Below are 15,142 nucleotides of genomic sequence, written 5' to 3'. Positions count from 1 at the left end.
CTGTACACAACAGTGGTTCCCACATTTTTTGACTAGTACACCCCTGTCAATTTATCACAGATGCACCATCTTATCAAAATTAATTGAAACAAAGGGTCTACTGCAATCTACAGACTACAGCGTGGAAACCTCTGTCTTAAATCAGTTTAAGGAAATCTGAATCTTGAGGTAATCCGGAACTGTAAGATTTGGGTCAGATTACTATTCATTAGCTTTCTGGTCTTTTTCCTGTCCTAGATGATACGTGGGTTGCATTTTATTTATTCTCTTCTGTTTTCAAATTGGGCAATGCAGTTTCCTCTTCAAGCAGTTTAACTGAAGAAACAATATTTTTATTTGAATAAAGTTTTACTACTCTAAAAGACTTCTCTTATGTGCTGTTAGTTGGTATATAGGCATGGTTTATATAAAAAGATTATTTTAAAGAGCATAAAACAATTCATAAATATCACAGAGGACAAAAAAAACAAAAAAAAAATCATAAAAGGACCACTTGAAGCAACCCTATAATAGCAAGTTCATAAAAATCATTTCCAACTGGAGACACCCAAACATTTTCCAATTAATCAGGAGAATAGTTCTATTAGTTATGTACCTTTTTTCCCCCACTACCATCAACATATTCAAGCTTTAAGGCTAGAAAACACAGGACAAATATATATATTGTAAATATATGTCTAAGAACCTCTCTACTGAGTTTTCAATAGCTATCCAAGGAAGTTTGAGATTTAAAAAGAGAAAGATTGCTCTACTGACAAGATCATACTTTCAAGATCCATTTGGGTGAGCCATTGCTGCACGGCAGGAGGAGCCATGAATATTTCCTTTTAACAAGACAGAATATTTTTTTCTGTCTACTATAACAGAGATGTTGCATTTTCTTTTTCACTGTTAGAACAATGAGGCAGTGGACTAGACTGCCTAGGGAAGTTGTGGACTCTCCATCATTGGACGTGTTCAATAGGTTGGACAGGCACTGGTCAGAGAGGATCTACCAAGGGTATTTCCTATGCTTCTGGACTTTGCTGGTTGCTACATGGGGCTAGGGGGAAAATTCACCCCCCTTCCCTTCGCTCCTATGTCAGAGGTTTTTCATAGTTTCATAGTTGGTAGGGTCAGAAGGGACATGAACAGATCATCAAGTCCGACCCCCTGCTGTGGCAGGAAAGAGTACTGGGATCAAATTACCTCGGCAAGGTGTTCATCTAGCCTTGTTTTAAAGACCCCCAGGGTAGAAGCCAGCACCACGTATCTTGGAAGTCGGTTCCAGATCTTAGCCGCCCTGACAATGAAGTAGCACCTCCTGATATCTAGCCTCAATCTACCCTCTGCCAGCTTATGACCATTATTTCTCATCACTCCTGGTAGTGCTCAGGGGAACGGGAACTTCCCCAGTGCCTGCTGGTCCCCTCTGACAAGTTTGTAACAGGCCACTAGATCCCCCCTCAGACTTCTCTTGTGGAGGCTGAACAGGTTCAGGCCCCTTAGCCTTTCCTTGTAGGGCCTGCCCTGCTGCCCCCTGATCATGCGGGTGGCCCTCCTCTGGACCCTCTCCATGCTGTCCACATCCCTCCTGAATTGCAGTGCCAAGAACTGGACATAGTACTCCAGCTGCGGCCTGACCAGTGCCACATAGAGGGCGAGAATCACCTCCTTGGACCTACCTGAGATGCATCTGTGGATGCATGACAAGGTATGGTTGGCCTTCCTGACCGCATCCCCACTGTGTCGGCCCATGTTCATACTGGCCTCAATGACTCCAAGATCCTTCTCTGCCTCTGCACTGACAAGAGGGAGCTCCCCAGCATGTAGGTCTGATGCTGGTTCTTCCTCCCCAGGTGCAGTACCTTGCACTTATCAGTGCTGAAACACATCCTGTTCTCATCCGCCCACCCCTGTAGCTTCTCCAGATCTGATTACAGCCTATTCCTTCCTTCTAGCATGCCCACTTCACCCTGTTCAAATATGCAGATGACATAAGATGTAGGGTGCATTTTACCCCTTTGTCCAAGTCGCTGATGAAGATGTTGAACAGTGTGGACCCAAGGACCAAGCCCTGCGGAACCCCACTGCCCACATCCCTCCAGGTCGAATAAGACCCGTCCACCACCACTCTCTGCGTGTGGCCTTCTAGCCAGTTAGTGACCCATCCGACTGTGTAGGCATCGACACCGGTCTCCTAGTTTTTTAATGAGGCATTAAAAATGCCTTTTCTTCAGAGGCATTGCATGTTGGATGCAGCCAAGGCTGGGGATTTTGACTGAGGTATTGCCAATGCTTCAGCTGGGACTTAAATCTCAAATTCATGGCTAGGGGGTCTTGCCCTTCCACTCAGGGTCAGACTGATGGCCATATTGAGGGTCAGGAAGGAATTTTTACCCTATGGTCAGACTGATATGGATTGTGGTAGTCTTTGCCTTCCTCTGTAGAGAGGGGCATGGACCTCTTTCTGGAAACCTCTTTTGAGTGTATACCAACAACGTTTTACAGAAGCAGGATATTGACCACCATGGTTCCCTCCCGCCACAGTTTCCCTGTGGCAGGTTTGCATATTATGTTTTGTGTTGTGTCAGGGTTGACTGTGTAGTTTTGTTAAGAGGTTAGACAATGGATGTGTGTGGGATGTTTTGGAAAGGGATGGTTCTGCCTCTGGCAGGGGGCTGGACTAGATAACCTATGGAGGTCCCCTCCAACCTTACTTCTCTATGATTATCTATCTTAGCCCATAGGGCTGAGAATGACCTCCTAATACAAGTTAAGCACCTGGATTAAAGTGCATGTAATTCTCGAAAAACTATCACATGGTTACCCTAGCATCCTATTTGCTGAAAAAGCTTTGTGGTATATCTGTAGTCCCACAGAACCCTTGGAGTTTCAGCTCCATTTTTTCCTGAACAATGGTTTGCCTCATTTCTTTCTTATTTGTTAAAAGACAACCAGCAAATACCAATATGTGCATCAATAAAAGTGCAAACTCAGTCTGCTGTGTATTCAGAATTCTCTGTTACTCCTCTGACTTGTTTATCAACTCCAGTCCATCTGGCATTTCAGTTTTTTCTGTTCTAATATGCTCCTTAATATTTCAAGCAGAACAGCACACACAATAATGCCCCAACTTTAACAATGCTCTGATATAAATAGAAAACTAATCTGTTACTACACTTAGGTTCAAGTGATGAATAGGCAGCATTCTTAAACTGTTCCTCTCCAAGTTCTCCTTGTATAGTAGAGCGAGCTACGTGAGTGGAATTTTCATAGTTTTTAAAAAGTAACTGGAAAAAGTTTGTCGGCTATAACTTAGTCTGAGAAAATGCTTGCCACGTGTGTGAAATAATCACACAACCATCTAGCTAAATTTACAGCATAAACTATTAGCATCTTTTCAGAAAGGCTGACTGAACTACAAACAATACATATTTTACCTGTGATTTCTTTAGATGTGCAACTGAAGGAAAGAGTTCCATCCAGAGACTGAATAAAGTGAAAAGGTTGACTTTAGAAAGCCTTGGTGTTTGACCTGCAATCAAAAAAGTCATTTACTGATAAACTTAGGTTTCAAGACACTTATTTAGGTATAGAGTTGGAATTCAATATTTAGTATACATTAGAAGCAAGAGTTGCTAAAGCAACTCTTCAGCTTAAATTTTTTGCTCAAGTCACAGACTAAGCTTTTATAAACCAAAGACTAATATTAAAATGTTACTGTGAATTGCTCTATAGAAAATTTAAATTGTGTTGCAATAGTACATACTTAGTATGGTATAATGTTTCCAAATGTATACATGTGCAATTCAAAATGCTTATTTCTAGGAGTGATAAGAAGTGGTTAAGAACAGGGTCAAGTAAAAAACAAAACAAAACAGTTCTACATAGTCATTTTGAAAGTGAATACAATTACAACTCAAAAGTGAGCCATTTCAACTAATTATAAAGAGACAGGCAATAAAATTTAAATGTTGAGGAACCCATTTTTAATAATTCCCCTCTGTTTTAATTTCCTGAGCTTCACAGAAAGCATCTTCCATGAAATCTTTACATGGGGTATAGTTCACACAAGGTGGGGTGGGAGTGGGTGACAAACCAGAACTTAATTTCACAGTGGCTACCTTCAGCACTAATGTCTGAACACATCCCTTCACTAACAGCAAATGCACAGATCGCTATGGTTTGCTAATACTGCTATTAAAGGAAAGAAAGTGGAGCTTTGGCAGAAAATATGATAACCAGCAAATAAGTTACAAGATAAAAAGATATTCCAATGTACATCACAGCCAAGGTAGAGACTAGCAGTGGGGCCGTGCAAAATTTTGCCAGCAGTTTCGTTTTGACGTTGTTTCGACTTGTTCTGAGCTCAAAACAGCAAAATTGAAATGATACAGAGAGCTTCGAAACAGCCTCGAAACAAAATGAAGCAAGTAGGAATGCTTTGAGTTTCAAAGCTCAAGCTGAGCTTGCTTGCAGGGAAACAGAAACTAAAGTGAGGAGAGGGAGGGAGAAGAGGGGGGAAGGAGTGCTCTCATTATTGACTGTGTTGCTGCCCAGTGACTGCCATCCTTTCCTGAGGTCTCTTCCAATCCCAGTGCTCTGTGGGAGGGATGGAAAAAACTGCATAAAAGGCAGCATTGTTTGAACCGCCTTGCTTTCTGCCTTGGTGTCAGTTGAGTGAGGGTGCACCCTAACACACACAGTATCACCTAGCCATGTCATGAGTGTTGCCTGTCAGCAACTAGAGGTGCAGGGCTCCAGAACCCAGACTCCCCCTGCACCTATCTCCTTGACAACTGGGAGGCTTCATGGCCGCAGCAGAGCCTAGCAGGCCTGCAGTTTTCACTCCCCTGTGCCACAGGACAGACACAGTCCCACAAGCACCCATGCCATGAGTTTTGCCTGTCAGCAGCTAGAAGTGCAGGGTCCCAGAACCCAGAAGCCCTCCACCTATCTTCTTGACAGCTGGCAGGCTTCACGGCCTCAGCAGGGGCTAGCAGGCCTGCAGCTTTCACCCTGCTGCGCCTTAACACAGTGTTACCCATGTCACGAGTTTTGCTTGTCCACAGCTTGAGGTGCAGTTTCCCTGAAACCCCCAAATTTATCTCCTTGCAACTTGGCAGGCTTCATGCCCTCAAAAGGGGCTGCAAGTTTCATTTAAATAAAGCCAAAAATGACAAAGTTATAGGCTCTTTCGAGCTTCCCCATTATAGCCTATGGGCAAAACGTTGAAACAGAGTCAAAACAGCAACACTGTTTTGACAAAACAAAATGGAACAGCGGTTTCCAATTGAAATGAAATTCGAAATGAAATGCTGTTTTGTTGAAACATTAAAATGTAAGTCAAAACGGAACGGTGCTGTTTCGCATAGCCCTAACTAGCAGATCTTTCCCTGCTATTACGGTATTTTACCAGCTAACTGATATTACTCAGAACTTTCTGGATCCTCATTTGATCTATTGATCCAACTGCAGAAAGCCAGTTCCATACAATATGAACGGGCAACACTTTGCACTGTAGTTCATAGAGGTTCTCTCACCTGCAGACAATGAACAGGAAAGGTGCACTGAGCTGTACTTAAACAATGTGCATCAACACATTAGGAAGGCTGAAATAATACTCAGCAGCCTGTTTCCAGGAAAAGTGCCTGGACCTCGAAGCAGAGATGACAGAGCGGAAGAAGGAAAGGGGGAGGCCTGCAGCCTGCTCTCCCTGAGGAAACACCTACCACAGATTGTGGCTCAAAGACGGGTTTCTTCAATCACCTCAAGACCCATCAACAAGTCATGATAGGGACCATACTCGAATCCAGAGACTGCCCCTGCTGCTGATACAATCTGGAACCCACACCCCACACCCGGCAGCGCCCAACCTTTTGTTGCCTGAAGCACCAGCTAAGCAGTGCTCAGCCCATCTGTGGGCTGGATTGGGCGCTGGTCCTGGTTACGGGTTGGCACCATCCAGCTGCGTGGAAAGGTGCGGGGGAGGGGGAGCGGGCAGGGCCACAGGGAAAACGAGCTTGGTCGGGCCCTGTGGGGGTGGGAGCGTGGCCTAGCCAGGATCCAGGAGTGGGGAGCAGCGGCGTGGACGGTCCGGTGGGACCCGGGGCTTGGGCAGGGGACGACCACGGAATGCTGCCCTCAGGGACCCCCACCTCAACCTTGCCGCCCACCCGCGCGCAGGCCGATGGAGGCGGAGCCAGCCGGGCGGGGACGCACAATACGCCCGAGGGCCGCCCCCGCCGCCCGGCCCGAAGCACAAGGAGCTGCGCGACCGCCGTGGAGGGAGGGGGGAGGGACTGACCTGCGGCGCTGTCGGTCTGGGTGCCCGCCGTGCTCGCCGCCCGCCCATCGCCCGCGCTTTGCATCTGCCCCGGCTGCGTCCCGCCGCACATGACAGCGGCCCCGCCCCCGCCAACCGGCGCCGCTACGTCAGCGCCCGGAACCGATAGGGCTCCGCAGCCCAACTGGCAAGTCGTGGGGAGGGGGCGGGGCCGGCAGCACCTACAGACATAAGGGAGTGCGCGCCCTGCCCCTGCCTCTGGTTAGCAAATACCCTGCCCCGGCGGATGTTCGTGTGCGTTTCTGCTCATACTCCTGCTCCTGCCCCCAGCGGGTCTAAGCTGTGCTGGCGGCACGGCCTGCCCCGGCCATTACGAGTCTTAGGAGCAGAAGCCGGGAGCGCGCAGCGAGTCAGACTACATAAGTCTTGATGACTGCAGCTGGGAAAGGGGCCCTCAGGCTGCGGAGCCCCCGGGTGATGGGGCCTGGCCCTGAGCAGTGCTGCTGAAACCTGGCTTGACGGGGGTGGGGGGAAACGAAAATGTGAACTCTCGGCCTTTACTGTCTCCAGGCAGTGGAGGACTGTGCGTGTGGCGGCAGTTTACAGCCTATTTACTGTAGCCCTGCACCAGTGTGCAGGCTCTGGTCCCCGTGGTACTGTGACCCTCATTCCAGGCCCTATCACATCTTCAGATTCAAGCTGGATAGAAACCAGCTGTAGAGTCGATTCAAGGACTAGCTTCATAGCTGGTTGGCTCTTTTTATAGCCAGATAAGGCATTTTTAGGGTGTGATACCTAATTACTTGGCACCAGTCTAAATTTATTGCACCAGTTAATTGCATAATATATATCTGGTGTGGCAGGTGCCTGGTGTAGCCTTTCTCTGCCCACCTGTGTGAGTGTGCAGGGGTCAGAGGCTTGGGGGTGCTCACTTCTGTCTGCATTGCTCGTAGAACTGCTTTACTGTTCACAAGTGAAGTGTACAGTTATGAAGGGCAGGGGTAGCAGGTCTTTATGCCCACAAGCTACCTGCCCAAAACCATGTCATCTGTAGGCACGCAAATGTTAGGCCCTGAGAGTTACACAAAGGTCACTGATGGGTCAGCACACCATGCCTAGGGAGAGACGTTCAAAAAGCCTGAGCCTGAATTGATTCAATCTTTGCAGGTTAGTCTAACCTGGCTAGGCTAAATCATTTTGTAACTCTACACTCATCCCCTCTGGACTGAAAAAATGCTGGCACATGCCTGCAGTGGCTCAGGCAAGCAGACAGGGGGTGCTAGAGTAGCCTTTCCCTTCTGCAGGTATCAGCTCCATTACCAGTGCTTAGTGCCCCGTCACAAAACAAAGCCTTGCTTATTAGTTCAAGCTCTTCTTAACAGCTTTTTCCAAAGGAAGGAATGCAGGGCCATTATCAGCTCAGCTGTAGATTAGCCCTAAGCAGACACTGTCCTATCTACCTTACACAGCATTAGCTAGTACTCCACAAGCTGGCTACAGGCTGTGGTGTGGGAGAGAGGAGGAAGGGATCTCTGCTTAAGCAGTAAGTGGTAAGAGGGACGGCGTGGGGGCACGGGAAAGTCAGCAGACATTGCTGTGCCTGCAAGTTTCTATCTGAGCTGCAGCCAGGGAGCAAAGGGGATCTCCCTTGTAGATGGGATGTCTGCATTGAGTTTTAGATGCACTTGGCCCAGCCCAGAGCATGATGGGATGCTGGAGGAGTCTGATTTAACTTAAAACAGCAAGGGGTCTAGGATAAGACATTGCATAAACCAATTTGACCCAAATCAGTTAAGTCTGACAGTACATTTAACCAGGTTTATCTCAAATCAGTTCCAGCCATTTTCAGACTGGTTTATGTGCATTGAATGTCTGTTCTGTTACAGGTTTAAACCAGTTTCTGATCATTTAAACTGGCTTATGTGTAAGGTCTACACAGACCTGCAGCAGGCTGGGCCTCAGTTTTGGCACAGAGAGATTGTGTGTGGAAAAACAGGAAAGACTGGATGGGAGGGTCTATAATGGTTTTTTGGGTGGCTTTACAGTTTGGCTTTTTGGTCCAGGTCAAATGTAAGGTAAGGAAGGCATTTGAACTCCCAGGCCTGAAGGTTTGGGACTTGTACATAGGATGCCAGCATGGATATGCAGAGCACCTGAACTCCCAAACCTGTTAGTCTGGGTCATGTGCATAGGATGCTGGCCCAGTTGAAGATATATGGCCCATGGATACTTAGAGAAAGAGTTACTGAGCTTTGCTCATTTGGATTTGGAATTTAATTGGCTTTTGGATTTGGACTGAGACAGGAATAAATCCGTTTCACAAACTCCGCTTGTGAGTTTAAATCTCTCAAGTGGGCTCAGAGAGAAGCCTGATGTACTCACTACAGCTAAAAAAGCTGAGCTCTGATTCTGCTTTTGAAATTGATCAGGATCTAAGAGAGTTGAGGTTGCAAAAGGATGAACAGTGGCAATCAGTGCTGCACTAGTGCAGCAGCCATTCCCCTTCAGTGGATTGTGGACAACTCTAAAGTAGGCCCCTTATTCAGCACTTTTTACTTTAGGCTAGTGTAGGTGGTACAGCCTCTGGACCAGACTAGAGACAGAGGCCTCAGGAGAAGGGCTTTCCTACTTTGCATCTGCCACTGCTAGCTGATGCAGATAGTAAAGCCTCAGGCCTTCTTTCTTAATGGACTGGGCTAGCTGATAGCTTGCCTGGGTTGGTGTGACTGAGACTACTAAGTGTTTCAGGTAATGTTTAAAGTTAAGGTTTTCTTTAAAGTTGTCTGTTTGTTCCCTTTTCCCCTGTAATAAACCATGCTTTTTATATAATTTTGCTTGCAGGTGGGGAAATGTGTTCACTTTCTGGAATACCCAGTTAAAATTTATTTTCCCAGGTCCCTGAGTGGGGGCTCAAGCCAGATTTAGAAAATGTGTATTAAACCCCTAAATTTGAACCGGTCCGTTATTACTTCTGTCAAGTGCCTGGAAAAAAGGTTACATTATAGTTGTGCTTTTGCTCTGTATGCTGTAGCAAGCACCGGGCAAGGTTAGTTCAATCTGCTCCGCAATTTGTCAAAACAAAAGCAAACCACTTGGAATTTTTTTCTAACAACATGCATCATGGCTGCAGGCTAGGTGCACATCTCCTTTCCTGTTCCTGAGTGCATCCATACAAATATCAGACCTAGAGCTTCCACCATGTATAAGATTGAACCCTGATGGTCTTCTCTGATTAAGTGGATCTGGGCTCTGGTACCCAGTCTATCAACTGTGTTTGTCCAGGCAAGACTTACTGGATTTGCTATCTGCAGTTCTTCCGGCTGGGAGTCTGCAGTCTGTAGTGAATACTGGAATCAGTCAGTCATCTGGACTCAAACTACTGTTTGTTCATAACAACAGGAGGAGAGAGGATTTTAAACAACAAACAGTATGTAGGTGTGTCTGTCCTACCTAGAGTGTTAGACTTAGACTTATCTCAGCTCAGTGGACTCTGAGGCCTAAAAAGCCATTGTCTGTTTTAACTGTTTCCACAGAAATTGAGCCAGTCCTCAAGACCTATTGGGCAAGACCCAGAAAGCAAGCGTTGAGCTTCTGCATCCAAATGAATGGTTCTTGCAGTCTCTATAAGTAGGGCAGATAGGGTTTGCCTTCTCCCGCCTGACACTCCTGCTATTGGATTAGCTCAAATATACATCTACAGCAAACATCACAGCATATACCAGTCAGAAGTAATCACAGATTACTTCAAATGCCCATCCCAGCATGCTACCAGTTTCCAACGTCAGGATACAAAACTATGGACTGATCTGGTGCAATCCTAGCCCCACTGATGTCAATGGGAATACTGGCTAAAGGCAGGGTAGATTTGCACCTCTACAGACTAACTACATCTCTGATTTATAGCATAAGCTTTCTTAAACAGAGGGCTTACTTCATCAGATGCTGTGAAGGGACTGCAGGAAGCAGAGATGCTAAGCAGAAAGCAGTGATTAGAATACAAGGGGTTGGGAAGGTGGAGGAAAAAAGAGAGGGCATTGCTTGGAGGGGCAAGGTGGGTGGGAGAGGGGGAAAAAAAACAACAAGTGGGATGTAGGGATCCCATTGAGGGATGTAGGATTTATAAAAGCTAATCCAGGTAATGGGATAAGAATCTGTAGTCTCAATTTTGACCATACTTAATGCAATCCCGTCGGATGATTTCTGATTCCTCAATTTCCCTTTCAAGTTCATTTTTAAGGTTTTGTTGTCTAAAACCAGCCATTGTGAGGTCAGTGATGGAATGTCCAGGGAGGTCAAAGTGTTCTGCCACAGGTGTGTCTGTCTGGAATTGATGTCCAGCTGGTGTTCATCCATAATTACATGTAGGGATCTGCCTGTCCAATGTAGGTAGCACAGGGGCACTGTAGGCAGATGATGGTATATATGATATTGGCAGAGGTGCGGGTAAATTAACCTTGTATGTTATCATCCATAGTATTTCATCTAGTGATAACGCAGTCTATGTTGATGAGGGGCATGGCTAGCACCTGGGTCTGGCACAACTCCTTTGGTGAGAATAGGAGTTAGGTAGTCTGCTGCTGGAGAGGTGTTGTTTGAAGTTGGGGGACTGCATGTAAACCAAGACAGGTTTGTCCCCTGTAGCTACCTTGAGAGAGTCATCATTTTCCAGGAGAGGTTGGAGGTCATTAATGATATGCTTGAGCTGTTCAAGCTAGGGTTTTTAGGTGACAACCAAACCAAAGGAATTCTGTTGTCCTTGTCTTGGGGTTGGTATTCTAGCAGTTCAGAGCAGGGTCTGAATCTGGCTCTGTTGATTTGAGTGGCTGTAGTATTAGGATTGTATTGTAACTCTAGGAATCTCTGATCCAGATCCTTAAGGTGTTCATCCCAGTCAGTGGGATCAAGGCAGACACAGTTGTAACATAGTGGAAATTCTGCCATTGGCTTCATTTTACTGATTCCATTTACATTCAAACATCTCTAGTACGTTTTCTTTTACTCAAGTTACTATAGCCTTTCTCGAGCATATACCTTAAAGATGATTGTATACACATCTAGATTTTATATTTATAGTAAAAAAATGGTTCAAAGCAGTTTAAGACTACTTGTCCATATGTTCACAACACTTTGCTCCACAAATCTAATTTTCTCTGTCACAGGCCTATATCTATAAACATCTTTACTTTCTCATAGGATGAGGAAACTTTTTGCATCCTCAACAAACAAGCATTCTGCAACACTTTTCTCCCCCCTGCGAAGTGGAATTCCCTCTGCCCTTGCCCCAAACATACACTCGGAAGAAACAGATGTCAGCAGGAACCATGTGAGAATCCTTGTTTGTAATATGAAGGCACTGATCATCCAGGCAAATAATCCAGCTTTCCATGGATGTCTTGGTAGCTGATGAGTTTGCTTATGGATATCAGGACATTTACAGTTTTGGAGTTTCATCTGCTGCCTGCTCACTCAGACAGAAAGACTAGAGGGAACTGTGAGCTGAAACTCATGGTGCCTTAGCCCTTCAGTTTTCCCCACATCTGAGATGTGGGTTATTGCCTTTCACAACAGTTTTCCTAGGCTTCTCAAGTTTCTATTACTCTTTCACCTGATGCTTGCTAAAAACTGCTGAAGTCTCTGAGTGTGTTTTCTGTAATGATAGGAAGGCCCACTAGAGGGAACTGTATCTTAATTTCTGAAGTAGAAGAAAGCCAGCTCTTTTTTTTTTTTTTTTTTTTTTTTGAGCGGTAGTTAGCTGTGTTGCTCTAATAATGGGTCACAGCCTGATTGCAGCCTGTGCCCTGACTTCAGTAGAAGCTGTGTATAAATTGTGGGTCTTTAAGTGAGCCCTAGGTTTGCCAAGCCTAATATTTCTGGGCATGAGACAGTTTTTCTGTTTCTAGCTAGTCCATCTTATCTCTTGTCTCAGGCCTGGTTTGTGTCAGCATAGCTGTCTGTGGAGTTTGTGAAAAAAAATCCCACCTCTAAATGACATAGCTATGCAAAAATGCCATTTATTTATTTCAGAGAATTGATATAAGCATTCCTGGCCTGAGCTGCTTTTCTTTTCTTTGCTTTTTTTTCATTGGTATATGCTATGTCTCCATTATGCAGGTTTGTGCTTTTGCTGTACCAGTATAGCTAAACCAAAACCCCAGCTTCCTGGCTAGAGGGTCTCGCTTATCTGCTTGAGTTCCCTGATTTGGTGTTAGTAAGGGATTTTTTCCCTAAATCAAATCGTCACAGACATGGGGGGGGGAGGGGAAGAGGGATAGTTTGCTTTCCTCTGTGGTGTGGGGTATGGTCTTTTTCCTAGGATTTTTCTGAGTATAGACTAACCAACTACTACTCTGAAGAACAAGGTATTAGCAGCACCCTTATCTCCTTTGCATATTACAGGGTGTTATTGGTGTTTCTGGTGTTGTCTTGTGTGTAGAGTTGTGAAGTTACAATTTGGGGGATTCCTTGGGTATATGGTTGCCTTTGCGTGCACAGGACTGGACTCAATGGTCCAGGAGACCCCTTCCTAGTATGGACAAGGTCATGGAATCTGCTTCTTTTTCTCTCTGTACAAACCTATGAACCCCCATTGTATAACCTACTCAAAAGAGATTTTTGTTCAGCCAAACAGCAGCATGACACATTTAATACTGTGCTGAGAATATAGCCCTAAAGTAAACTGATTTCTGCATTTTTTAATTAACCATTTAAGTAATATTACATATGGATTATACAAGTCTCATACAGTGAGTTTCTTTTCAAAGCAGTTTCTATGCACTGTGTTCCATAAATGAGCGATCACATTTTTATTGAGTCATAAACATCACAGTTAAATTCATCTGGAGTGTGACTGGCTATTAATACTGATAGCTCTCTTAAGCATCAGGCACTAGAGAAGTCAATAGCTGTGTTGTTTATTTTAGGAGGTGGGTCAAAAGATCATCACATGGATAAAGATCTTTTGGCAGTTTTTAATTAGTGGTAGTAGTTCCTATAAGGGGAGCAAGTATTCAACCTTAAGAAGTTCATTTGGGTTCTTTTATGACCAAGTTTACTTCTGATGGCTAATCAACACTTGTAGCTTTTTGGCCTCCTTAATGATGCTCCTCCATCATAAGCAATCTTCTGCCTTAAGTACCGTCAGGTTTCTTATGTTGTTCATCAGCTGTTGGCAAGGCCCACCTCAAGGACGTTATCCTGCCGGTTGATATAGAAAATGTTGATGTTTCTGGATTCTTCCATTCTCACCATATGGCCAATACATGGTAAATGCTGTGTGTGCATCACATTTGTAATGTACAGCCAAGAGTAGGACTTACAGTGAGCAGCGAGAAGACCAAATATATGACTGATTTTATCTATGTAAATTTAGGAATTGTATAATATATTGTACATCTTGGGCTGTAGGTTACCCATAGAAAAGTCAATAATAATGAGGGAATAAGTTAGATCCCAGACCTGAATGGTACAAGAAGTGTTTGAATCTGCCTCTTCTTTCCTAAAGTACATTCAGAGTTGTCAAAATATAAATTAGGTACAGATCCTGCTCCCATGGAAACCAGTGGGAGCATTATCATTGACTTCATGAGAGCACAGAAAGGGCTTTCATGCTAAAATAGAAAAGTTACATGAGAATTCACTGCAGCAAATGAGCAGTTACTTGTCTGCTTAGCTTTTATGCTCTCATTAGTAACATGGTGTAACAAGACAGATGGGTACTGAGGGCAGGTGTAACACACAAGGGGCGAGCTGTCACTGTGTTGCTGGCATGATTGTGCAGCTGAGGTGGCAGCTGTTTTTTTTTTTTTCTGTTCCCACCCACCGAGTGGGCACTTGGTTGCCCTACCCTAGTTATGCACTGAACATAAAGAAGGTCAATATTTGATGTGATTTTTTTAATAAGTCTACAAAGTTGCATACCTAATTCTACATTCCTGTTGTACTTAGTATACATACTGAAGCAAATAAGAAATGCAAAATCAAGGCTAAAAATACAGGGCCTCATAAGAACCGCCACAATCTTTTTAATGTCTCTGTAAGAGAAACTAGGGAAGCTTCAAGGACCTGGTGAGTATAGCTCATAGGGGGATAAGGATAGGGATAATATTGTGGTAAGCAGGTTAATACAGGGATTGGGGAAAGGAGCAGACTGAGGGGCTTGCAAAAGGAACGTGGAGGATAGGATTAGGATTATGTTTAGGGTTCTGGGAGGCATTTTGGCTCTGGAGGCCATTGGAATAAGGAAGCTTGATTTCTTTTCATATGTTAACGTGCTTGAATGGAACAAACCTAACTCTTAATATTTGACATGTGACACAAGGAATGAGTCACAGTTATAGCACAGTAAAGTATCACCATCTACATGTGTGCAGCAATTATGGTGCAGAGACTAATTTACTGTGGTGCCAGATAGTCCCAGCCCCTTGTCCCTATCTGCTGGTGGGGCAGCTAGCAGTGAGCCCATGGCTGGGTGAGAATCTCCCAGCACCCACCCTGCTGTTGTGGAGCTGGAGCTAGGAGATAAGGATCTCTCAGCCCCTCCCCACCCCAATCACAAGGGCAAAGCAGGGGCTGGAGGATAAGGATCTCTCAGCCCCCACTCCCTGATCACAATGTGGGGGGAGGGGGACACGGACTCCAGCTCCCTGCTGCCAGGGTGGGGGGGACATAATCCTCACTAGGGCTCTGGTGGCAGAGCCTGTCCTGGGAGCAGGCAGCTCCTGGGGGCAGGGAACAATCTCCCACGCCCTGGAGGCCAGCTGACAGGAAATAGATTTGCTCCTGGTCAGGCATTTACAGGAGTGCTGCTGTGATTACTACTGCAGTTAGTAAATAGCAAGTAAATTTGCTACTTACATTTGCAGGTAGCAGATTTAC

At 45.2% G+C, this 15,142-nt stretch overlaps 1 protein-coding gene across 4 annotated transcripts in view; it reads right to left on the bottom strand.

The window, feature by feature from the left end:
* Positions 1 to 6,414, bottom strand: part of CDADC1 (cytidine and dCMP deaminase domain containing 1) — a 34,516-nt gene extending 28,102 nt beyond the window's left edge. For all 4 annotated transcript variants that reach the window (XM_090026082.1, XM_090026065.1, XM_090026084.1 and 1 more), the window contains exons 1-2: positions 6,290 to 6,414; positions 3,423 to 3,517 (exon numbers count right to left, since the gene is read on the bottom strand). In XM_090026082.1, coding sequence (XP_089882208.1) covers positions 3,423 to 3,517; positions 6,290 to 6,380 — 186 coding nt within the window. In that variant the 5' untranslated portion in view covers positions 6,381 to 6,414. The remainder of the gene's footprint in view (positions 1 to 3,422; positions 3,518 to 6,289) is intronic.
* Positions 6,415 to 15,142: the final 8,728 nt, after the last annotated feature.

Source organism: Crocodylus siamensis, chromosome 1 (assembly GCF_052110815.1).
Source record: "Crocodylus siamensis isolate JL-2025a chromosome 1, ASM5211081v1, whole genome shotgun sequence".
NCBI lineage: Eukaryota > Metazoa > Chordata > Crocodylia > Crocodylidae > Crocodylus > Crocodylus siamensis.
Note: the sequence above shows the minus strand (reverse complement) of the source record. Positions and strands in the feature narration are given on the sequence as shown.